Below are 25,965 nucleotides of genomic sequence, written 5' to 3' on the forward strand. Positions count from 1 at the left end.
TGACAAACCTTTTCCATTTTCCAGCATAGTTCCTTCTTGTTGAAGGTCTGCGTGCTTCAAGAATAATGTCTTTAACTCTTTGGGGAAGTTCTGGGTTAGCTGCTGTTATGTGATGTTCCATGCAGTCAGTTGCAAGGTTTTTAGGTTTGGATGTATGATGCTGTAGTTGTTCTGCGTTAACATCAAAGGCATCAGGGGAATTGTCCACATATTGTTCCGAGACATGCTCCTCAGTAGTGGGTACCAGTGTTGTCTTGGCCAGTTTGGAGCTATCAGGATTATCCTTGGACGTTCTTCCTTGATTTTCAGTAGTACCTTGTGTATCAAAGGGAGAGGTGGGAATGCATATGCTGTTAGGCCTTTCCAGTTGAAGGAGAGCGAATCCACTTTCCATGCTAATGGGTGGAATGTCCTTGTGCAGAATCTTTTGAGCTGGTGATTGAGAGGTGATGCGAATAGGTCTATCTGTGGCATTCCCCATTTCTTTGAGATGGTCTTGAAGATGTCCGGGTGAAGCTTCCATTCGTGGGCATCCGAAGTGGTTCTGCTTAATATGTCTGCTAGAGTATTGTCTTTCCCTGGTACAAATATTGCCTGTAACTGGATGTTGTAGCTGAGTGCCAGGGTCCACAGCTCCAAGGTCATTCTGCATAGGGGATATGAATGAGTGCCTCCCTGCTTGTTGATGTACCACATGACTGTGGTGTTGTCTGTCCTTATCATCAACTGGCCCTCTTTGAGAAATGGTTTGAACTTTTGGATTGCCAGTTTTACTGCCAGCATTTCTTTTAGGTTGATGTGCAGTTGAAGTTGATCCTGTGTCCACAATCCTTGCACGCATTTGTCCAGCATGTGGGCCCCCATCCTAGGTCTGAAGCATCTGTTGTGATGGTCTGGCTTGCTTGACATCTGCGAAAGGGTAGGCCTGGGTTTGACTGGCATGCCTGAGCCCACCATAGGAACTCCTGTTTTAAGCATGGAATTAGTGGGATTTCTGTTTCTAGACTGTGTCTGTGTTGGGACCATAAATTCTTTAGGTACCACTGTAGTTTTCTCATATGTAGTCTGGCAAATGGAACCAAGATTATGCATGATGCCATGAAGCCCAAGGCCTGCAGTACTTTTCTTGCTGTTAACTTGTTCAGTTTTGTTAGTGCCAAGAAGTAAAGAGGAAGTTCTTTTGTTTTTCTGTAGTCAGGAATGCCATTTGTTTTACTGTGTCCAATTCAGCCCAAGAATGTCCTTGTTTGGGATGGTATCAGCCTTGACTTTTGTAAATTGACTGTGTATCCCAGTGCTTGTAGCAAGTAAATGACCCTTTGTAAATCTGTTGTCAGCTTGCTTTTGTTGTCCCCTTGTAGCAGGCAGTCGTCCAGGTATGGGTAAATTTGAATTCCCTGAAGTCTGCAATGGGCGATTACTGATGCCAGGCATTTTGTGAATACTCTGGGCAGTAGATAAGCCAAAGGGCAATGCTGAGAATTGATAGTGCTCTGATCCTGCAAGAAATCTGAGGTATCTTCTGCAGATTGGTCGAATGGGGACGTGCAGGTATGCCTCCTTGAGATCTAGAGTTACCAGCCAAGACTCCTTGCCCAGCATGGGAAGAAGTTGCTGTAGGGTCAGCATTTTGAATTTTGGGACAATGATGTATGTATTTAAGGTGGACAGGTCGAGAATTGGTCTCCAACTTTTTCCTTTCTTGGAACTAGGAATAGTCTGGAATAGAACCCTTTCCTTGCTCTGCTGTTGGCACTCTTTCCACAGCTCTCATGTTTGCTAACTCCATTATCTGGCGTAGAGCCTCTGTTTTTTGATTTGGAGGTAGATTTGGCATTCCTCTTTTACTGGTAAAGTGTGGAAGTGAAACCGGTAACCTTGATCTATGGTTTGTAAAATCCACTTGTCTTTTGTTATGTAGTGCCAGTTCTTTGAAAATAAGGTTAACTTTCCGCCTAGAGGAGCTGCTATTTGTTCCCTGGTAGGCGGATTTAGGGTTAAGTCACTGTGGTAGTGCTGGTGTAGTGGCAGTGGTTGTGTCTGTGCCTCTGTTGTTACCTTGCCACTGTCTTCCTCTGTAGGCACCTCCTCTGGATTGGTTTCTGCCTCTGGAACGTCTATTCCTGCCCCTTTGAAATTTTGTGGAGTCAGGAAAGGACCAATTTTTGGCAGGCCAGTTCCTGCTAAACCTTGGGGTTGAACCTGCAAGAAATCTTTAACAGTTTGAACAGATTTTGCCTTTTCTTCCATTTTCTTCATAACCTGCTGGGCAGGTGTACCAAACAAACTTGTCTTGTCCATAGGAGCATCTAGCAACTTAGCTTTAACATGATCCGGTAAAGCTTGTTCCTTTAGCCATGCATGCCTTCTTATCACTGTGCCTGTCATGGCTGATCTAAATGAAGCCTCCAGTGCATCATAGCCACATTTTAAGGAATGGTTGCTAACCTGTTGTATGTTATTTACCATCTCTAATACATATTTCTTATCAAGAGATTCATCAGTGGTTAGTTTTTAGTTAACTGATCAAGCATAAACTCTTGGTATTGTATCATGTGAAACTGACAGTTTAAAGCTCTAGCTGAGAGAGTAGCTGAAGTGTAGACCTTTTTACCCCATCTGTCTAATGACCTTGCTTCCCTTTCAGAAGGAATAGGGTTTTTAGCTGTGGTCTGACTACTGCCTTGGGACCCTGGGATATAGTTTCTGGGTCTGCAAGTGGAGCCTTGTAAAGGTGGTGATGAGTATCTGGCACCCTGTAAAATCTGTCTGGTTTGGCAGGGGCTGGGGGCAAAGAATCTGGAGCGGAGCAAACATCATTGAAAGCATCATCCACCACAGAGAGAACAGGAGGTATAGCTAAGGGCCTGTGCTGCAGGAGGTGCAGAAAAGTCCTAAGTCTTTTTCTGGAGTCTGAAAAATCCTGTTGCTGCCATTGGAACTGTTCTCGCATGGCATGCAAGGTTTCCCCAAAGGAGAATTCTTCTGGTGGGGAAGCAGCTGGAATGGATTCTTCAGCATCAGAATCTTCAAAATTGGAGAAGGAGCCTCTGGCTGGTCAGTTATGTCTGATTCATCAGCAGAATCATCAGAGGACACTGGCTCGGGGCTCTGCCCTAGGTCTCTTCTCTGGGGGCTGAGAGGCCCTGTCTGGGTGAGATTGAGATCCTCTAATTAAAGAAATTAAATCTTCTGCCAAAGTAAGCAGTTGAGAACTAGAAGAGGGCCTGGATGTGGGGGTTTAACAGGCACTGTTTTAGTAGTCTTGGCTGCTTTAGCCCTGGCGAAGGCCTTAATGGACATGGCTGCTGGAGGCCTAGCAGCACCACGTGCTGGGGTAGAGACATCCAAGGGGATGGTGTCTGATAAGTCAACCACCGTAGTGGGTAAAATTTCTGAGGTCGATTCAAGAGTTGTAGCAGGGGCCTCAGTTGTAGGAATAGGTTCAGCTGTACTTTTCAGTTTTCGGTTTCGGCGAAACCGAGACACTCATGATTTGCTTGACCATGGTTTCGGCGAAACCGCGGACCGCAGTGTCGGTCTTTATCTTTGCGTTTTGGTAGATTGGGTAGTCGGAGGATCCGGCGGCATAATGTACGCAAAATCAGAACCGAAAAACTGTTCTGCAAACTCCGACCGACGCCTAAGCGTTCGTCGGTTGAAAGAAGCACAGGCCGAACAGGCTGCTACGTCGTGGGCTGGGCCTAAACAAGGCAGACAGTAAGAGTGGAAATCTTTATGAGGTATTTGTTTCCCACAGTTTAAACAATTGTTAACTTTTTCTGACATCGGCTGAGGCAAGAAAGAGTCCCCAACGGGTACTTAGCTTTAGAAGTCTTGAGTAGTATTCTGTAGAAGTAATCTCTGGATCCGACCGACCGGCACTTGCGAACAGCTTCTGCTTCGGGCGCCACGCGGCAAGAAAGACTGAGGAAAATGGCGTCGGCTGATGCCTTTATACCCGAAGACCAACAGAGATGACGTCGGGTGGAGTGCGACATCAGCCGAAGCCGGACCCGGACTTTGGAATCCGGCCGACTGAAGGGCTGCCTGACGACAGGACAACCCACTTGTTATGACTGCAGATGCATCCATGAAGGACATCCACCGGTTCCACTGACGCCTCTAAAGAACCGGCGTCCGGTACAGACGACTCTTCTTGCCTGGGTTTGGCTGCTTTGTCTTTGCGCTTCTTCGAAGAAGCGGGCGTCGGAGCATCCGACGGCATATTATAATTGCACCGCTTCCCGAAGACCAACCTGGCACAATCTAACCTTCGCTTAATAGTGCGCTTATTAAACCTAGCACAAAAGCGACACCCAACAACGTCGTGCTCAGGCCCCAAACAAGGAATACACAAAGTATGGTAATCTCTATGCGGTATTTGCTTCCCACAAGAAATACAGTTATTTACTTTTTCTGACATCCGGTAAACCACTGAGGCAAGAAAAAACTAAAATATTCCCCAACGGGGTACTTAGCCAACTTTGACTCGGTCTGAAACTCCAAATTGAAAAATTTCAGTCGCCCGAGCGGCACTTGCAACGCTGCTTCTACATCGGACCATGCGGCAAAAAAGACTGAGGATATGACGTCGGTCATGCGCATTTGTACCCTGACGTCCTGATGTCAGTCTTAAGCGCCTTGACCGACGTCAGCCTAATACTTTGATATTCGGGCCGACCGAGGACAGCGGACTACCCAAGTGTAAGGACTGCAGCAATGTGAGATGAAGAACATCTTAAAAACGAAAATTTCAGGAGTCGGCCGACCAGCACTTGCGAACTGCTTCTGCTTTGGGCACCACACGGCAAGAAAGACTGATGTAATGGTGTCAGCTGCATGTTTTATACCCCTGATGACCTGACGTCATGGAAGAAGGGACAACAACTGACGCAGGACCAAAGACTTTGTTAATCAGGCCGACTGAGGGCAACCTGTCAGCAGATTACCCAAATGTAATGACTGCAACAGTGAAACACAAGGAACATCCATAGGCTAAGGCATACTTTATTTATGTATATGTTTTTAGGTGCACAAGGGGCAGACTGGGAGAGGGGGCACAGTTTCTGAGTCTAGGGGACAAAAAAATAGCCAGATCAATATACATCAAATACTGGTTGCATGGTCAATCCAGTACAAAAAGGACAGACTGCACTATTCTTCCTCTAAATAGCAATCTGAAGTCCATTTCTGCAGGGATACTATACTGAATACTGCACTGAGAAAAAAAGGCATCAATTTCAGTAGTCCAGCACAAAGCACAAAATATATGTCACAAAGACTCTCAGATTTAATAAATAAAGGCTAGTTCCAGCCCCACATGCATAGAAACAGCCTAAATAGCCTTAGACATGGAATTAAATATAAGCTTAAAAAATCCTGTCATAAATGTTAAACAAAACAGCTCCAAAGTTGCCCTTTAAACAAAAAAAAAGTTTAAAACCCTGCATGTCACTTAATTATCTCAAATAATAAGAGCTCCAAAAAATATTCAAAAATAGCAAGTTCTCCTGTCAAAACTTTTAAAAGAAGCTTTTAATCAACAGAAACAGAAGCAAATTACTCGCAGCTCTGGCAGCACAAAGCAGTGAGAAAAACTATACTAAAATAGTCTTAGTAAAAAAAAACTCAAACATTCACCAAAAGTCATAACATATTTAAATGGTTAAAACTTCTCCCAGAAAAGTCGGCATTAGCTTAAAATACACAGCAAAGCTCATATTAAGAGAAATAAATCACAATGTACATACAAATTTCCAAGAAGAATAAACAAGCAAATCAGCAAAATACACATTTCAAGCACAGATAGAAAAAGGCAGGGAAGAATTAAGTTTTTTTTTTTTCTTTTCTGATGTCAGTAGCTAGTAGATAAAGCTAGTAGTTAATCAGAGAGAAGAGCAGTTGTCCAAGAGATCATTTTCTAACTGTGACACTAGAAAACTGAAGAGGTCTTGTCTGTGGGTTTGATGGGCAGTTATGGTCCTGCCACTGATAGACTACCAGAGGGAGGGCAGCAGGGCACTACTATGCATATGCCAGTAAGTCAGTGTATTTGTTGAACATCAGCTCTAAGACAATGAAAGCAGGAAAAAATACTTATTTTGAAATTGTCAATAGCAGCTCTGAAGAATCACGTCTGGTGCAAAAGATGGCAAATGAGATCTGACAGAGTAGGAGATGCTCACTAAATCACAGGAGAGTGGACGCACAAGTTCAGGATTAGCTTCTATGTGCAAATTTGCAAGCTCAGATCCATCATGTGGGTGAATTACCAACTATCTAGATGGATGGAGAGGACAATACAGGAGCAGCAGTTTATGACCATGAACACTAATTAGACTCAAGTGTTGATGTAGAATGTGAAGCACTGAAAGTGGCAAGCAGATCTGAAGAAGGCTTCAACCAACACTGGTTACACAGAACTGCCTCACCCTCTAAGGTTCCAAGGAAAGTACAGTTGTGTACACTTACCATAAATGTAGATGTTCAAATGTATTCACTGTTGCAGTCATTACATTTGGGGTAATCTGCTGGCAGGTTGCCCTCAGTCGACCTGAATTCCAAAGTCTTGGGTCCTGCGTCAGTTGCTGTCTTCTCTACCATGACGTCAGGTCGTCAGGGGTATAAAACATGCAGCCGAAGCCATTTTATTTAGTTTTTCTTTCCCCCAATGTCAGGTGCTCCCAAAAAAGGTAGCAATATTATATTTTATATATATATATATATATATATATATATATATATATATATATATATATATATATATATATATATATGTATATATATATATATATATATATATATATATATATATATATATATACATACATGCAACAATATAAACTTTACCTTCATCTACAAGCAAATACACCACATAGGTTGCAGAAGACAGAGAAGGAAAGATAAACTGTAGAATGACAGGGAGATGGCGGGAGGGTAACCTGGACTGCAACAGTGAATACACTCGAACATCTACATTTATGGTAAGTGTACACAACTGTACTATGTTCTTCGTGTTTCACTGTTGCAGTCATTACATTTGGGTAGAATCCCAAAGCTATGGTTGGGAGGCTGGAGCTAAACAGCATTAAGTGCGGCTATAAGGCCATGCAGCACTGCAGTGGCAAAGCCTGCCCTGGACGTAGAGTAGAGAGGCAAATGGTAATGCTTTGTAAAGGTGTGAACAGAACTCCAAGTAGCAGCCTCTACAATGTCTTTGGCTGGTACTCCTCTGAGAACGGCTGCCAAAGTAGCTGCAGCTCTGGTGGAATGGGACCTAATGCCCTTGGGCACAGGTTTACCATGGTGTAAGTAGCAGAAACGGATGCAGTGGCTTATCCACTTTGAAATTATCTGCTTTGAGATAGCCTTTCCTTCTGATCCTGCAGCATATGACACTAGTAATTGCTCAGTTTTTCTTAGAGCTTTTGTCCTGCTCAAGTAGAATATTAGCTGTCTGTGTAAGTCCAAGGGATGCAGAATTATCTCACCTTTGTTCTGCGGATTTGGATAAAAAGTTGGCAGATGAATTGTTTGGTTAAGAGCCACACTGGAAACCACCTTAGGCATAAATGTAGGATTTGTCCTCAGAGACACCCATCTGGGCAAAATATAATAAAAGGCTCTACAGCCATGAGGGCCTGTAGCTCTGAAACTCTTCTTGCTGAAGTAATTGCTACTAGCAGAGCTTCTTTCCCTGATAAGAACTTTATATCAGCGGTAGCTGCTGGTTCATATGGAGGCAGAGAGAGCTTTTCCAACACATAATTGAGGTCCCATGCAGGTAATGGTGATCTTCTAGGAGGCCTTAGGTTTTTGGCTCCTCTAAGATACTGCTTTAGTAAAGAATGAGAAAAGATTGGTGGCTCTGTATTGTAATGAGCTGAAATGGCACAGGCATGGATCTTGATTGATGAGAAAGAAAGGCCTTTGTCAAGCATCTCAGTTAAGTATTGTAATATCTGAGGAATATGTGGTTCTGCTGTATCCGTTCCTTTTGCTCGATTCCAAGCACAGAATCTCTTCCATTCGTCAGCATAAGATTTTATAGTACTAGGCCTTCTGGCTTCCAAAATGACATCCATCACAGCTTTACTGAGAGGTGTTGTTCGTATGATTACATGATTAGCCATGCTGCCAGGTTCAGAGTCTGCAGCTGATTGTGCAGGATCGGATTGTTTTGCTGGGACAGTAGTTGTGGTCTTTGAGACAAGGTCCAAGCTGGGTATTGAGACAAGTTCCTTAGGACTGGGTACCAGTATTGGCGGGGCCAGTCCGGGGCAATTAATATAATCTTTGGCTTCTCTTGTCTGACTTTTAGGAGGACCTTGGGTAGAAGAGGCAGAGGAGGAAAGGCGTAAACTGACAGGTTTTTCCAAATGAAGAACAGGGCGTCCACTTTCCATGCTTGTCTGTCATAAGTCCTTGTGCAGAATCTTTTCAATTGATAATTTTGAGGAGAGGCAAATAGATCTATGTCTGGGCTCCCCCATTTCTCTATTATCATGCTGAATACTTGTGGATTTAGTTTCCACTTGTGAGGATCCATAAGGTTTCTGCTTAAATCGTCTGCCAGTGTGTTCTGTTTTCCTGGCAGGAATTGAGCTTGAAGATTTATTTGGTAGGTCTAAGCGGTGTCCCACAGTGCCATGGCTAATCTGCAAAGGGGGTATGAATGTGTGCCCCCTTGCTTATTTATATACCACATGACTGTGGTGTTGTCAGCCTTTATCAGTTGTTGTCCTGGATGAAGGAAGTCCTCGAAGGCTGTTAGGGCATTTTGAACAGCTAGCATCTCTTTCTGGTTGACATGTAGATGCATTTGATTTGGTGCCCATATGCTCTGAATGCATCTTCCTGCCATGTGGGCCCCCCCCCCCCAGGCATAACCTGATGTGTCTGTTGTTAAGGTTTGGCTGGCAGGGGGTAGAGTGAAGGGCCATCCCATGTTTTGGTGACAGGCGTTTGCCCACCATAGAAACTCCTGTTGCAGGCAGGGGATGAGAGGAATCATTGTTTCCAGACTGTGTGAATGTTGACTCCATAAACTTTTTAGGTACCACTGAAGTTTCCTCATATGCAGTCTTTTATATAGAATTAGTAGGATGCAGGATGCCATGAAGTCCAGAGCCTGCAGAATTTGTCTTGCAGAAAACTGGGTTTTTGTTGCCATCACTTTGAAGTAAGTAGTCAGTTGTCTTTGTTTATCTGGCGTGAGGGTAAGCCATCTGGGCAGTTGTATGCAAGCTTGCACCCAGGAATGTTATCTTTTGAGAGGGTACCAGTTGTGATTTCTTTTTGTTTATTGTGTACCCTAGGCATGCAATGCCAGGTGTCGCAGAAGAGTGCCCTTGATCTCTGCTTGAATGAGACAGTCGTCCAAGTAAGGATATATTTGAATACTTCTTTGTCTGCAAAATGCAATTACTGGTGCCAGGCACTTTGTAAAGACGCTGGGCGCAGTAGATAAGCCAAAGGGCAGTGCAGAGAATTGGTAATGCACTAAGCCAGCCTTGAATCTGAGGTATCTTCTGCACGATTGTCTTATTGGGACATGCAGGTATACCCTCAAGTCTAAAGTCACCAGCCAAGCATTCATGACCAGCATGGGCAGAAGCTGTTGCAAAGTGAGCATTTTGAATTTTGGAATGTCCAGGTATGTGTTCAGATTGATAAATCCAGTATTGGCCGCCAAGCCTTGTCCTTTCTGGGTACCAAGAACAGTCTTGACTAAAAACCTTGTCCTTTTTCCTGTTCTGGTACTGTCTCTGAATGGCCCCCATATAGTACAGTTTTGTACCTACCATAAATGTAGATGTTCGAGCGCTAATACAGCTGCAGTCATAACAGATGGGTTCTCCTGCCGTCAGGCGGGTCCTCGGTCGGCCGAATTCCAAAGTCTAGGTCTGGTGTCGGTTGTCGTCGCTTCTTCCCTGACGTCAGTGCGACAGGGGTATAAAGGAACCAGCCAATGCCATTTTCTTCAGTTTTTCTTGCCCCAGATGTCAGGTGCCCCCAGAAGGAAGGCAATACATAAATTTGTGTAATAAAGCAATGCAATATAATAAAAATACAGTAGTTGCAAGCAAATACACCATAAATGAATACCCCAATCAGGTTGTATGAGGATGTGTTAGCCAATAGGCCTGTCCCAAGAGGGGAAGGAAGGAGGGAAACCTGGACTGCAGCTGTATTAGCACTCGAACATCTACATTTATGGTAGGTACAAAACTGTACTATGTTCATCGTGCATACAGCTGCAGTCATAACAGATGGGTAGAATCACAAAGCTAAGAAAGGGGTGGTAGGCACTAGGTGGAACTAGGAGGAGCCAGGATGCCCTGCAAGACTGCAGTGGCAAAGCCTGCTCTAGTTTTGGAGTATAATGGTAGGTGGTAGTGCTTGGAGAAGGTATGCACAGAACTCCAAGTGGCTGCTTCCAAAATATCTTTGGCAGGAACTCCTCTGAGGAAAGCTACAGAGGTAGCTGTGGCCCTTGTGGAGTGAGATCTGATGCCTGTAGGTACAGTTTTGCCATGAAAAGAATAGCAAAAGCGTATGCAGTGGGCTATCCATTTTGAGATTGTCTGTTTGGAAATTGGCTTTCCTTGAGCTCCTATAGCATAGGACACAAAGAGCTGTTCTGATTTTCTGAAAGGCTTTGTTCTGTCCAAATAATAACACAGCTGTCTGTGGATGTCCAAGGAATGTAGTAATCTCTCCCCTTTGTTTTGAGGATTAGGATAAAAGGTAGGTAAGTGTATGGCCTGATTCAAAGCTACCCTGGATACCACTTTAGGCATAAAGGACGGGTTGGTTTGTAAGGAAACTCTGTCCTGATGGAAGATGATAAAAGGCTGCACAGCCATGAAAGCTTGTAGTTCTGAAACTCTACGAGCTGAGGTAATAGCCAGAAGGAAAGCTGTTTTCCAGGACAAATACTGCAAATCTGATGAGGCAGCCGGCTCAAAGGGAGGCAAGGTCAGTTTTTCCAGAATGAAATTGAGATCCCAAGCAGGTATTGGTTGTTTCCTTGGGGGTCTTAGATTCTTAGCCCCTCTGAGGAACTGTCTTAAGAGAGGGTGAGAGAATAAGGGTGGATCAGTGTTGTATTCTGCAGAAATGGCTGAGACATGGATTTTGATGGAGGAGAATGAAAGTCCACTGCTTAGCAGCTCAGCTAGATACTGTAGTATTTGAGGTAAATTCAGTTTTCCAGGATCCTGGCCCTTTTTCTCATTCCAGACACAAAACCGTTTCCATTTTGCGGAGTAAGCTTTTCTAGTTGATGGCCTTCTGGCCTCCAAAATGACATCCTGCACCTCCTTGGAGAGTAGGGTCTGTTGTGATGCTAAGGAATCTTCCATGCGGCTAGACTGAGTGTTTTTAGCTGGCTGTGAAGAGTTTTGAAGCTGTGCTGAGTCAGTAGAAGAGGCATTAGAGGCAGGGTCCATGGTGAGGAATGAGTCAGGCTCCTCAGGAGTGGGTACCAGTGTTGTCTTGGCCAGTCTGGAGCAATGAGAATCATCTTTGGTCTGTCTGCTCTGGTTTTCAATAGAACTTTGGGCAGCAGAGGAAGAGGTGGGAAGGCATAAACTGTCATTGATGTCCAACTGAAAGAGAGAGCGTCCACTCTCCAGGACTTTGGATGGAAAATCCTTGAGCAGAATTTTGTCAACTGGTGATTTTTGTGGGAGGCAAAGAGATCTATGTCTGGCCTTCCCCATGCTTGAATTATTTCTGTAAAAACTTTTGGATGCAACTTCCATTCGTGTGGATGTGTCATATTTCTGCTTAGGTTGTCTGCCAGCGTGTTTTCCTTGCCTGGCAAGTACTGTGCTTGTAGTTCGATTTGTAAGTCCATGGCCATGTTCCAAAGTGACACGGCCAGTCTGCATAGGGGGTATGAATGTGTTCCTCCCTGTTTATGTACCACATAACTGTGGTGTTGTCCGTTTTATCAATAGTTGACCTGGTTGCAGAAGGTCTTTGAAAGCTATAAAGCATTTATTACTGCTAGCATTTCCTTTTGATTGATGTGAAGGTGCTTTTCTTTTTGAGACCATTTGCCCTGAATGCACCGATCTGTCATGTGCGCCCCCCCAGGCGTAGTCCGAGGCGTCTGTTGTGATGACTTGATTTGCTTGAGGCTTGCTGAATGGAAGACCTGTGTTTGTTTGGCATGCTTGAGCCCACCACAGAAATTCCTGTTTTAGACATGGAATTAGTGGTATTATTGTTTCCAAACTGTGGCTGTGTTGAGACCATAGGTTTTTCAGGTACCATTGAAGTTTCCTCATATGCAGCTTTGCACATGGGATTAGTAAGATGCAAGATGCCATGAATCCCAGAGCCTGCAGGATTTTCCTTGCAGTCAGCCTGGTGCAATTTGCTAGTGCTCTGAAGTATTGAGTTAGTTGCCCCTGCTTCTCTGGCGTGAGGTAGGCCATCTGGGTGTTTGTGTCCAAGTTGGCACCCAGGAAAATTATCTTCCGAGAGGGTATTAGCCTTGATTTCGTTTTGTTGACTGTGTATCCCAGAGAGTTCAACAACATTATTACATAAGCCAGATGTTTCAGAAGAATGTGCTTGCTGTCCGCTTGGATCAGGCAGTCGTCCAAATAGGGGTATATTTGTATCCCTTGAAGTCTTCAGTAGGCAATTACTGATGCCAGGCATTTCGTGAATACTCTGGGCGCAGTAGATAAGCCAAAGGGCAATGCAGAGAATTGATAATGGGTTGAACCTGCAAGAAATCTGAGGTATCTTCTGCAATTTTGTCTGATTGGGACATGCAGTTATGCCTCCCTGAGGTCCAATGTTACCGGCCAAGACTCCTTGCCCAGCATGGGAAGAAGCTGCTGTAGAGTGAGCATCTTGAATTTTGGTACGAGTAGAAATGTGTTTAGGATGGATAGGTCCAAAATAGGTCTCCAATCTTTTCCCTTCCTTGGTACCAGGAATAGTCTGGAATAAAAACCTTGACCTTGTTCGTGCGTAGGTACCTCTTGAATAGCTTTCATGTCTATGAGATCTGTAATTTGCCTTTGTGCCTCTGCCCTTTGATTGTGTGGCAGGTTTGGCATGCCTCTCAATTTTGGAAGGGTGTGAAAATGGAATCTGTAGCCTCTGTTTATAATGTCCAGGATCCATTGGTCTTTTGTGACAATATGCCAATTTTTTGAAAATAATGCCAGCTTTCCCCCTAAGGGGGCTGCCATTTGAGTCTTGCTTGGCATGCAAAGGGGAAAGTCATTGGGCTTGCTTTCTGAATGATTGCGAGTTATCCTCACCACCTCTTTGTGTAGGAGCTTGCCATTGTCTGCCTCTAAACGATCCTTGGGATTGTCCTCTGCCCCTTGGGCGCCTGTTTCTACCTATTTGGGGTCTGTCTGTGGCTGGAAAGGACCAATTTTTGGAAGGCCAATTTCTACTGAAACGTGGGGGTTGTACCTGTAGAAAATCTTTCACAGTTTGCATTGATTTAGCCTTTTCCTCCATTTTCCTTAATACCTCCTCAGCATTAGCACCAAATAATACATCCTTTTGTAGAGGGGCATCTAGTAATTTAGCTTTGACATGATCAGGCAAGGTTTGTTCCTTGAGCCAGGCATGTCTACGTATGACTGATCCTGTAACAGCAGCTCTACATGAGGCCTCTAGAGCATCAAAACCACATTGTAAGGTATGCTTACCCACTTGTTCTGCACTATGCATCAAATCCTGCAACTCCTTCAAGTCTGGTTGTTCAGGTTGTGACATTTTACTTTTCAATTGTGATAACAAAAACTGTTGGTATTTTAGCATATGGAACTGACAGTTTAAGGCCCTCATGGTTAAGGTAGCCGAGGTATATACCTTTTTTCCCCACCTTTCTAAGGATCTGGAATCTCTCTCGGAAGGTAATGGATTTTTAGCAGTGGAGGCCTTAATTCCCTTGGGGCCCTGTGGGATGGTTTCTTGGTCAGCAGCATGGCTTTTGTATAGAAATCGGTGTGAGTCAGGAACCCTGTAGTTCTTGTCAGGCTTGACTGGGGCTGGAGGCAGACAGTCCGGGTTAAGGAAGGCCTCCGAGTAAACATCATCTAGGATGTCCAAGACAGGAGGTATAGCCAGAGGCCTGTGCTGAGGTAGCAAGAGAAATTCCCTAAGCCTTTTCTTGGAATCTGAATAATCCTGGCTTTTCCAGTGGAAGTGTTCCCTTAAGGTATGCAAAGTTTCCCCAAATAAGTAATCCTCTGGGGGGATACAGAAGGAATGGACTCCTCCACATCAGAGTCTTCAAAAGGGGAGTAAGAATGTTCCTGATCATCAGAGTGCTCTGAAATAATGGAGCCCTGATCAGAGGAGGGGGATTCTTCCTCCACTCTGGGCCTTTGTCCGTGGGGTTGAGAACCCCTGATAAGAGTAATTAAATCCTCAGCCATTTTAAGCATCTGTTTTTTAGGCATGGGGCCTGGAGATGGGCCCTGAGTAGCTTGTCTCTTAGAATGCATGGCTGCTTTAGACTTAGTGAAAGCCTTGATGGAAAAAGAAGAGGAAGGTCTGAAGACACCTTGAGTGGAGGTAGACCTGTCCACATTTTGAGGTTCAACGCCAAGAGTGGCTTCGGTATCTGTAGTCGGGGTGTGGGCCGAGGAGCCTGCGACCTCGAGCACAGGAGACACCGCCAATGAAGTGTCGTCGGTAGTCAGGGGCTGCGTAGGCGCCTCGCGGAGAACCGGACCACGTGTAGACGGCTTTGGCATGGTGTCGGTAGAGGCCACGGACCTCGTGTGTCGGTTCTTATCTTTGCGTTTTTTAGACAGAACTGGAGTTGGAGTACCCGACGACATAATATAGTTAAATGTTTTTCCAAAATAATGCTGGGCGAACTCCGCCCGATGCTTAATGGTGCGTTTGTTGAATGTAGCACAAAAGCGACAGACCGAGACGTCGTGGTCTGGGCCTAAACAAGGTATACAGAGAGAATGGAAATCCTTATGCGGTATTTGCTTCCCACATGAAATACAATTATTAACTTTGTCTGACATCCGTCTGAGGCAAGAAAAGTTTCCCCAACGGGGTACTTAGCTTTCAAGAAGACTTCGGTTTCAAAATTTTCTTAATTTCAGGAGCTGGCCGACCGGCACTTGCGAACTGCTTCTGCTTCAGGCACCGTGCGGCAAGAAAGACTGAAGAAAATGGCGTCAGCTGGTTCCTTTATACCCCTGTCGCACTGACGTCTGGGAAGAAGCGACGACAACCGATGCCGGACCTAGACTTTGGAATTCGGCCGACCGAGGACCCGCCTGACGGCAGGAGAATCCATCTGTTATGACTGCAGCTGTATGCACGATGAACATCCATGAGGGACGTAACCTGTTTCTGTGCCTCTGCCCATTGTTTTTTTGGCAGGTCTGGCCAACCATTTGTCATTGGCAGAGTGTGGAAATGGAATCTCTATCCCTGTGATATGATGTTCAGTACCCACTTGTCCTGGGTTATTAGCTGCCAATTTTCAGCAAAAAGTGCTAATTTTCCCCCATGGGTGCTGCCAAAAGATAAGTGCTTGGTGTAGGCAGAGGGAAGTCATTGGGATTGCTTTCTGTAGGTTTGCACTTTATCTCCTCCAGATTTGGAGGTGGATGCACCCCATTGCTTTGACTTGTATGAGTCTTGAGCCTGGTACCTGGAGCCCTTAGGGCGTCTGGCTTTGCCCCTTTGAGCTTTGACACAGGAAAGGACCAACTTTTTGTGGGCCAGTGTCTACTGAATCTAGGTGGCTGCACTTGTAAGAAATCTTTAACAGTTTGCATAGACTTAGCTATATCTTCCATTTTCTTTAAAACCTCTTCTGCCTTAATACCAAACAGAGAATCATGCTGTAAAGGTGCATCTAGCAATTTAGCTCTAACATGATCAAGCAAATTTTGTTCCTTTAACCAGCATGCCTCCTATTCACAGATCCATCAACTGCGGCCCTGCAGGAGGCCTCTAAAGAATCAAAACCACATTGCAAAGTATGCTTTCCAACTTGTTCAGCTGCATGCAATAATTCCTGAAATTCCTTATTTTCTGCACATTCTGAAATCATCATCATTTTCTGTTTCAGCAATCCCATAACATGTTGCTGGTACTTAAGCATATGAAATTGACAGTTTAAGGCCCTGACTGCCAAGGTTGCAGATGTATAAACCTTTTTTCCCCATCTGTCCAGAGCTCTTGAATCTCTGTCAGAGGGGGTAGGGATTTTTGCTGTTGAGGCCTTAACTCCCTTTGGACCCTGTGAAATAGTTTCAGGATCAGCAGCAGGGTTTCTAAATAAAAATTTATGAGAGTCAGGGACCCTGTAGTACCTGTCAGGCTTACTAGGAGCCGGAGGTAGAGAGTCAGGGGTCAGGCTTGACTCAGAAAAAACATCAACCACAATGCAACAGGGGGAATGGCTAGAGGCTTGTGCTGAGGGAGAGGGAGGAAATCCCTGAGTCTCTTTTTTGATTCTGAGAAGTCTTGACTCTCCCAGTGAAAATGCTCCCTCAAAGTATGCAAGGTTTCTCCAAATGAATAATCCTCAGGAGGAGATGCAGATGGAATAGACTCCTCAGCATCAAAATCCTCATAGGGAGGTAAAGATAATTCCTGATCAGAAGAGGAATCAGAAGAAATAGAAACCTGATCTGAAGATTCACAGTCAGTGTCTTGCCTAGGCCTCTTATCTGGAGGGGAATGGGTACACCTGATCAAGGTAATAAGGTCTTCAGCCATTTTGATCTTGTGTTTTTTAGGCATAGAGGCCTGTGCACGTGGCTCAGGCGTAGTTTTTTTTTAGTTTTAGAAGGTGTCTTTGCCTTTGGTTTTGCAGCTTTCGTCGGTTTGATATAAAAATGTTGAGGTCTGAATACACCCACAGAAGCCGGTGCCTGCTCAGCGGCTCCGGACCCATCCGAGGGAGATACATCTGTCGGTCCAATACCTTGAGTATCTTGTGGCATGCCGGATTCCACATGGGTGTCGGTAGAGGCCTGCGACTCGAAGGTAGCGGGTATCAGGGGCTGCGAAAGCGCCTCACTGAGTACCGGTGACTGGCTTAGGAGAAGCTTCGTCGTCGGTTTTGGATCTCGACTGCCTTTCTCTGTCTTTTTCTTTGCGTTTTTTTTATGTACTCCGGTAGTCGGATTGCTATCTGACAACATCTCTGGGTAGTTAAATCTGTTTCCAAAATACTTAGATGCAAAAATATACTGACGCTTAATAGTACGTTGGTTAAATCTAGCACAAAACTGACAGCCAGGCATGTTGTGATCAGAGCCTAGGCAAGGAATACAGTATAAATAGAAATCCTTATGAGGTATTTGCTTCCCACAAGTAAAACAATTATTAACTTTTTCTGACATCGGTAAAAAGCAAGAAAAAAAGTTTCCCCAACAGGGTACTTAGCTGTATTGAAGTCTTCGGTTCTGAAACTCAAAACGCGAATATTTCAAAAGTCGGCCGACCGGCACTTGAGAAATGCTTCTGCTTCGGGCACCGCGTGGCAAGAAAGACAAAAGAAAATGGCGTCGGCTGCATGTTTTATACCCCTGACGACTTGACGTCATGGAAGAGAAGACAGCAACTGACGCAGGACCCAAAACTTTAGAATTCAGGCCAACTGAGGGCAACCTGCCAGCAGATTACCCCAAATGTAATGACTGCAACAGTGAAACATGAAGAACATCATGCACAAGAGTAGTGCAGGTCTTCACAGAGAAATGAGAAAAGAGAATGAAAACTCTGACAGGGATAGAGCAGCACAAGAGACAGGCAAACCAGCAATGTTATGAATTACTATTATCACAACGGAAGAATATCTTTAATGGCATTTGCGTCCAACTCACTACAACATAACTCACTCTGAAACAGCAGGTAACACAAGTCATCACAGGGACAAGTATTTTAAAATGTTTTGCAGCTCAATTAATGAAAGGTTGTTAATATATACTGTCTACTATCTGACTACTGATTTCAGTATAGTGCATCATAAACACCGGCAGTCTGAAATTTAACTATGGTTCCTGTCCTCGGAAGCTACCTCAGGTGGCTTAGTTTTCATTCAGTGCCACTTCCACCAGGTTCATCACTCAGGTGACCAGTTTAGCCAGTCCAGTCACATTCATCTTACACCCTCCTTCACCAAAAAGTGAAAATGTGAATGAAAAATAATGGACAAGACTGAACATGTACATCATCAAAAAGCAATAAATCAATATTTTACCTTACATGGTAAAACAGATATGCAAGCATGCCAGCATCAATTTAGCATCTCAATTGCATAAAAAAACATACACGTACCTGCTGCTAAAGCAACAACTAGGCTTCAAGGTTCCACTTACATTTGCATGATCTTAACCATTCCACAAGAAAAGGGGACCTACCACTATGTGCTTCATCTCCCAATGTCCAGCCCCCCCTCCCCTGCACAGCCAGTTTCCAAACTTAGCTGTTACTGCAGACAAAATCTAACCTCACTGCTCATGTGCTAATTAATATGGCCACATTCTCTACTGGCTGAAGGAAACCAGCTGAAACAGTCATTCATTCACATGGGTGGATAAATTGAGAAAGAGGGTAGAATGTAGTTTTCTTTGCAGACTTTCAAGGATTCTAAAACGTCTTTTGCCTGATTCACACAAATGCTTACCTGATAGGATGGCAATGAAGGATACTGAACCACCATATTTGGCATCTGGTTGCCCATGCCAGATCTCTGGTTGCTAATAAGGCTTGGGTTCTGTGGTTGTTGGACTCCCATCATTCCCTGGTATGCCTGCTGCTGACTGGACAGCACGGGCTGTAAACCTGTGTGAACATTTTTTTTTAGTACAGTAGCAACAAACAAAAAGTATGCTGTTCAAAAGGATTTCAGCTTACACAGTTACAAAAGCAGAGGACAACACAAACATTTCAATATTTTATTTTGATGCTTCCCACTAGTGGCACAGAGGAATAAAGGTTCGACTATTGCCCAGGTGACCCATGCTTGGTTAGTGACATGGGCCCTTTCATAAAACTTTTAAAATCTTTTTTTAACACTTCTATCAGACCTCTTGCTATCTTTCTTGTTGCATTTTTACATAGGTTAGCATAACAAAGCATAAGTTTAACTCCTCCTTCTACTTTCCATTGCCTAAGTCATGCTAAAAATATACATTGTTTTAGAGTTATCAAAACAAAAAAAAAACAGCTGCTAACAGCAACCGTTCTACACTCATGGATATCATTCAAATATTCCCTTTATTTAGCTTTAGCATTCTGGAGTAGCTCCTTTCCTTTCTCTGCAAGACTCGCTGCATTCTGCAAAACTTCAACCTTTGTGAACCACTCTAAATAATTTCTATTACTTTTTTCCTTGCATCTTTTTCTCCCTCATTTCTACCATGTTTTTAAACATCATTTTAATTTTGTCCCACTCAGTACTATCCCTTCTGAAGAAATTTCAGTCTTCCATATTATATCTCAAATCATTTCTGCTACACATCCCTTAAATTTATCTTTTTAACAGATAAGCAATAAAATGCCAGTGTCTTTTTAAATACACATGCTCCTATACTTTCGCCACAGTCTAATCCAGTTGTTGTGCCTTTGGTTCTGTTCCAAAAATTCTCATATACTTCAACAGATAAGGAAGAAAATCCTAGTGTCTCATTTTACTTCACTGCACTGCATCATATCGTGCATGATCTGAAATAGTTGCTGGATGTGTGTCTAAGTTTTTATTAAATACCCAAGCTCCTTTGAAATATGATTTCTATCCAGTCTACCACAGTTATTGTATCTTTGAGAATGCACTCCGTTTATGTTCTTTCTACTGGATTCACATCTTCAGTACCAAATATTTTCATGTATTTCTTCAAATATTTGCTCCATCACTCCTGGGCCCACTCAAACTGTCATTATTCCCCTTTTTCTTTGGCCATGGCATTCTGCTAAATGTCCACCCTAAAATCGTCTGTCAAATTCACATACTTATTCCTATCCAAATGTGTCTTCTGAGACACTATTGCATACCGCACTCCTTAACTGAATTCTCGTTTATATTTGTAAGGCCATTTACATTCTACAACAATGAGAACAATGTTATGTTGCTATCATGACAGAAAGCCATGATATCCACCCATTTTACATCACAGCATTTTAAAATGTTTATTTCCAACTTGTGGCTTACGCTAGCACACAAATGTTCGGCAAACTGATCTCTTGTGTAGTTGATTCTTATCTCCTTTAGAACTAGTGTCACATTTTCAAGACTTTTTGCTTCAAGGAAAACATTCAAAAAAGCTAAGTAGATTTCCACCCTCCCCCCTTTTTAATGTACAATAAAAACACAAAAATATGTTAATTTTCAAAAAAAGTGAAGTTTACCCCTCCAGATAGCAGTTGTCACAAACTGATGGCTGCACCCACAGACATTACCTATTCAACATTTAAGATTACCCATGCTAAAACACCTATTAGAGCATTGGCTTCCACACTACACTAATTACTGTTACTTTCATACCTACATTCCCCTCTCAGAGGTGAAAAACAGCATACATACTTTCAGTAAACATCAACTTTTAGCCCTAAGAAAAAGTGCAGTGGCTACCATTAAATACATTAAACTGTGCACTGTTACATTAAATGCATTCATAGATTCCTAGACTCATTGACTGTTACAAGGCTAACGACCTGGGCTGGCATTTTTAAGTCTAGTCAAGTTTTCCTGAAAGAATAATGATGTCCTGTATCCAAATAGGACATTTAGAGCCAGGCATTTATAAGCTACCTCTGTCCATAAGGGACAAGGGTGCCAGGCCCGGTAAAAATTTCCTACTTCCCCTCCACTGGTCTAGGTTGCACTAAAACTCGGTAATAGACAAACTCAACTTCACATGCATGGGAAGCCTGTTCCATAGGAGTTGCAGTCTGGGACACATCCCTCTCACCAGCCTGTTCTGCTTAAGTCATAGACAAAATTCAAGTTCCTATTTTATTTCAGGTACTCTTTGAATTATGAATATGTAGGAGATTCATAAATGAGGGTTTTTTGGATGCCTTGTAAGCCAGGCATGGATCACCCCACAGCAATCTATAGCAGGCTGAGTAGAGAGAAAGGATTTTAAGACGTTCTGCATAAAACAGTTTTGTTATGCCTTGTATTCTTTTTGTTAGGAACCTCTGAGGTTGCTGCATATGCCTGCTCAGCTCCACACCAAAGGGAACACTGTACTCTCCGATTGGTCTGATAAGGGCAGAGTACAGTGGGATAATGACCTCTTCGGACCTAGATGCCATGCCCTTACTTATAAGCTGTACAACATAAAAGGATTTCCTCACCACTGTGGCCACATGAGGGTCAAAGGTACGACTACTGTCTATGTACGTATCCACATCCCTGACCACTGGGTCAACTCTTAGGGTGTATTATCAAAATGGCAATTAGCCAGGGTGGCTGGTTTCCCAAAGGGTACAGTTATGCATTTCTTAGCACCAAGTTTAAGACCATGACTTTGGCACCATTTGTAGTCAGACACAGACCTTCCTGAAGAATGCTAGAGTTTGCAAGCGAGGTGATAACCCCCAGCTTGCAATTATCTGCAAACTTATCAGCCATAAACCTTCAGCATTTGTTTACATTTCAGAGAAATAGATGCCAAAAGGAAACAGGCCCAGTATTGGGCTCTGAAGACTCTTGCTAGTGACTGGCCTCTAGATGGAGGTGGCCTCGCCTATTTTGACCTCCTGGGTCCTGTTAATGAGCCATCCAATGAGTGATAAAAGGATTTACACCTAAATTAGTGAGTTTTCTATAACGCCAGAGTATCAAATACCTTGGCCAGGTAGAGGTTAAGCTGTGTACAGTGTCTTACCTTCATCCAGTGCTTTGGTGACCCTCTCAAAAAGTCCACCATATTTAACAGGCATGACCTTCCTTAAATAAAGCCGAACTGTGAAGGGTCCAGTCTTTGCAGGATATCCATGTCCTCATTTATCATGTCCATGATGATTCTTTCTATGGCCTTACATATGAGGCTAGAAAGACGTATGGGCCTGTAGTTACCTGGATCAGTGGTTGGACTTCCTCTGTGCAGGGGAATGACTGTAGCCATCTTCCATTCCTCGGGCACAAATCCTGAATGAAGGGTCCAGCTGAAAACAGATTCAAGTGAACCAGAGAGGTCATGTTTCATGCTATTTACTAAACATCCCAAGATATTATCTGGGACAATCGATGCAATATTATTGGCCTTGGAAAGTACATTGATGACCTGTTCCCTAGTAATGGTTGAGGGGGGGGTATTATGTGGTATTCCCTTTGGTCTATTGAGGGGGTGGGGAGACAAATATGAGAGGAACCTGTCAGCCAACAAGATGGCAATGGCCTATGGCTCAGTGTGGGTGATGTCATTTGTGGTTGTCCTTTGCCTGAGAAGCTATTGTGTTCTTCAAATTTAGCCTCTGAAGTATTAATTAACTCTCTTAGCTGCCTGTTTAGTTTGGTCAGGGGGCTTTTATTATGTACGGCTTTGTTCCTCCTATGCCTGGCCAAGATTTTTTTTTTCTTTTGTCATACAATCGATTGATACTGTGATTCTACCAGGGTGGCTTGTTTTCTGAGTTTGTCTTATTCTTAATATGTGTGGATACAGCTCACTCTATACAGCTATCAATATGGCTGTACAGAGGGGTTTCGTAAATAGCCATGGTGTGAATAGATACTAAAGATTCTTGGTTTTGCTGGATGCCCGGATTTAATTTTTATTTCAAGCAATACTGCCTTTTGGGCAGATCTGATGAGCGAAGGCATTATATCGGGTGAGGAACATCACCCCCCCCCCACACACACACACACACACACACACAAGGTCAAGTATGTTTCTACGCTTGGTAGGAGAATGGGCCAACTGTTCCAGGATGTTGGTATTTAAGTTTAGGAATCTCTGGGCTTGTGCATTAGAAGTGCTGTAGGATTCTCAATCTACAAACAGGTAGTTGAGATCCCCATAAATATCGAATTGGGTTGAATAGGGAGGGACTCTAGTACACTGACATAGGCAGTACAGGTTTCCTGGGACATGGAGGAGGACCTATAGCTTGCAAGGATATGGTACAACACCCTGTTTATATTGAGTTGTACATGTATGAACTCCAGTGGATCATACACTAACTAGTATGTACATAAGATTGTTTTTAATATAGACCGAGATTCCTCCACTTTTAGTTCCCTCTTATGCAGTAGCTGGTCTAACAGTGTGAATGGCATTATAACCTTGTACTGCTGGGGTACACTCAGCGACTTTGAACCATGGCTCTGTTACTACACAGATGTCAACACTCCCCAGGGAGGGAAAAGCTTGCCGGGAGCAGAGCTTCTTGTTAAGACTTCTAGCATTGAGAAGTACCATCTTCAGATATTCCTTTATATGTTCAGTTAAGTTGGCAAGTTTATCACTTTGGCATTGCCCAAAAAAAGGCACTATGGTGGTGGAAAATGTCTTTGCCAATATCCGAAAACCTAGAATGGATAAGTGCAGAACATCCCGGAAAAGCAGTGTGGCCTGTCAACCATGTTCTGCCAGACCTTCAAATATTGTACTGCCTGGATTGACACCAGATAGCTAAGTCAATTGTTAAAATCAATAATTTTCGGTTGGTAAAGTGGCATCCTTGGAGAAGGTAGTATGCTGTTCAGTGCTAGGCTCATACTTGCCTGAGACGCACAATCAGCGAACTTGATCACATCTCATTTCATACAGTTACATAAGCTACATCTCAGGTCATTAACATCCACATGGGTTACGACAGAGTCATACTGGTACCTGCAATTCAATTACCTGAGTGTCTGTGTGAAGAATCTGAGGTGAAAATGAGTGTGTGCATGTGGGGAATCAGGCAGGAGCCATTGGAAAAGAAAATAAAGGACTCAGAAATTCAAGGATACAATTGGCACGGTAATCAAGAAAAGTTTGTTTTATTTGCATATGATGATATTTTGTACCAGATAAAAACAGACAGGACAATTCAGTGTTATGGAATAGTCTGAGATTGTCTCAAGTCATTTTGGGATGCAAAATTAATGAAGACAAAACAAAGGCAATAGCTGTAAACAATGTACCCAAACACAAATTGGTTCTGCAATATCCATACTTATGAGGACATGCTAAAATTAAGTATTTAGAAGTATGGGTTAAAAAAGATTCTGTTACGGCAGTTAAGGGTGTGTAGGAAGAGACTAAACAGAAGAAAATACAAAACTGAGAAACTGGAAGTTCAGTTTTATGGATATGGATAGCACGATACAAGTACTGAAAATATTTTAGTCCTTTTAGTTCTATGCATAGGTTAGGCATATTTTTATCAACCAGAGGAGAAGTTGTGGATAGCAATTATTAAAAAAGTGAAGAATTTTATCTGGAAGGGGAAGAAAACAAGAGAGTCAAGTGGGGCAAGCTGATCCTTCCAGTAGGACAAGGTGGTTTGGGATTAAGAGATTTGAAGGAGAATTTAAGAGCTACAAAGTTAAGGCTCCTATACATAACACAGGCGGAAAGCTATAACTCACAGTTTAAAGGGATGATGAAATGAGGGGGGGGCTCAAGAAATAAGGAGGACTGAGATTTTGAATCCAGAATCTTAAGGAGAGTAACAATAACAATACAGAATATTATATATTCATAAAGTAGCAGATAGTATTCTAAGAACTTAGCCAACACTGAATGGAGAAAGGAGATTCTGCTGATAAGGATAACTGCAATTACTTGTACCGAGAACAGGCAAGAGGAAGCTGGAATGTACTGAAGGAAACTAGTACAGTAACCAAGGTATTGGGAACAAATAATCAGAGAGAGAAAGGTAATAGAATGGCCAGAGGCCAAGAATACGTTTGGAGTGCAGACTAGAGATTGCCTTCCCCACCAAGGATTGATATCAGAATATAAGCAAAGAGAAAGGAATAGGAAGAGCCTAAATGAAAGACCAGCACTGGTAGAGTTTTTAGTGGAAACTAGAACAGAAGCTGTGGTTTAAAAAAAGGATAATTAGCAGGGCATATAAAATACTGCACGATAACTACAGGAATCAGAGGAGGTTAGAAAGGATTGGGAACAGAGAAAAAATGACTGGGTAAGCAGTTCACAAAGAAACAATGGGAAGATATATATATGGCACAGAAATATGTAACAAGGTCTAGAAGATTTTGCATTTTTGTTTGGAAGTGTTTGCATAGATATTTCTGTAAGTCAAGCAGATTCCAACTGTTGGAGGTGTGACAGGGAAGAAAGAGGTAATAGGGAACATATTTTTCAGGAGTGCAATGATCTGGCAGAAAACTAAAAAATCTTCTACAGACTACTCTGGCAGAAATACTAGGTGAGCAAATTGGTGTAACTAAGGAAATCATTTTTTGAGCTGGGAATACAGAATCATAGTTGCCTAGACATAGTAAGGCCTTGCAGAGTTTAATTCTGGTGGTTGTCAAAAAAGTAATTGCTAGAAATTGGAAATAAACGTCTAAACCAGCCTCACTAGAAATAGTGACTATAGCAACAGAGATAGAAGAACTGGAAGTGGGATCTTTAGAAAAAGGTAGGAGCAAATTACATAGAAGAAATGGGAATTACGGGAACAGTGCATGTGGAATAATGTTTTAGAGGAGGAATGAGGTTTAAGGGTAAGCAAAAATTGAATGAGCTACGTAATGTTTGACAACAACAGATATTTTATGTGATGTATAATGTTCCTAACTTAAAATGGCAGTATAGCTTTTCATTTATATAAATGAATGATTGCCTGCGTCATAAGTGATGATTCAATAAAGAAGTTTCTTGTTTAAAAAAAAAAGGATGGGAAGATTAAGTATGGGGAAAAAGTGTATGCTTCTTAAACTCTGATTTTCAAATTTTGAATTGTCAGATCATATGTTAAACTGTGTACTGACTAAATGTAAAAGTATAAAGAATGTTT

General features: G+C 43.0%; 1 protein-coding gene across 1 annotated transcript in view; it reads right to left on the minus strand.

Moving 5' to 3' along the window:
• R3HDM2 (R3H domain containing 2) overlaps positions 1-25,965 on the minus strand; it is a 2,908,810-nt gene that overhangs the window by 1,099,718 nt on the left and 1,783,127 nt on the right. Inside the window, exon 11 of the mRNA XM_044083626.1 lies at positions 18,665-18,822. Coding sequence (XP_043939561.1) covers positions 18,665-18,822 — 158 coding nt within the window. The remainder of the gene's footprint in view (positions 1-18,664; positions 18,823-25,965) is intronic.

Source organism: Protopterus annectens, chromosome 9.part0 (genome assembly GCF_019279795.1).
Source record: "Protopterus annectens isolate FY-2018-M chromosome 9.part0, PAN1.0, whole genome shotgun sequence".
Classification (NCBI taxonomy): Eukaryota; Metazoa; Chordata; order Ceratodontiformes; family Protopteridae; genus Protopterus; species Protopterus annectens.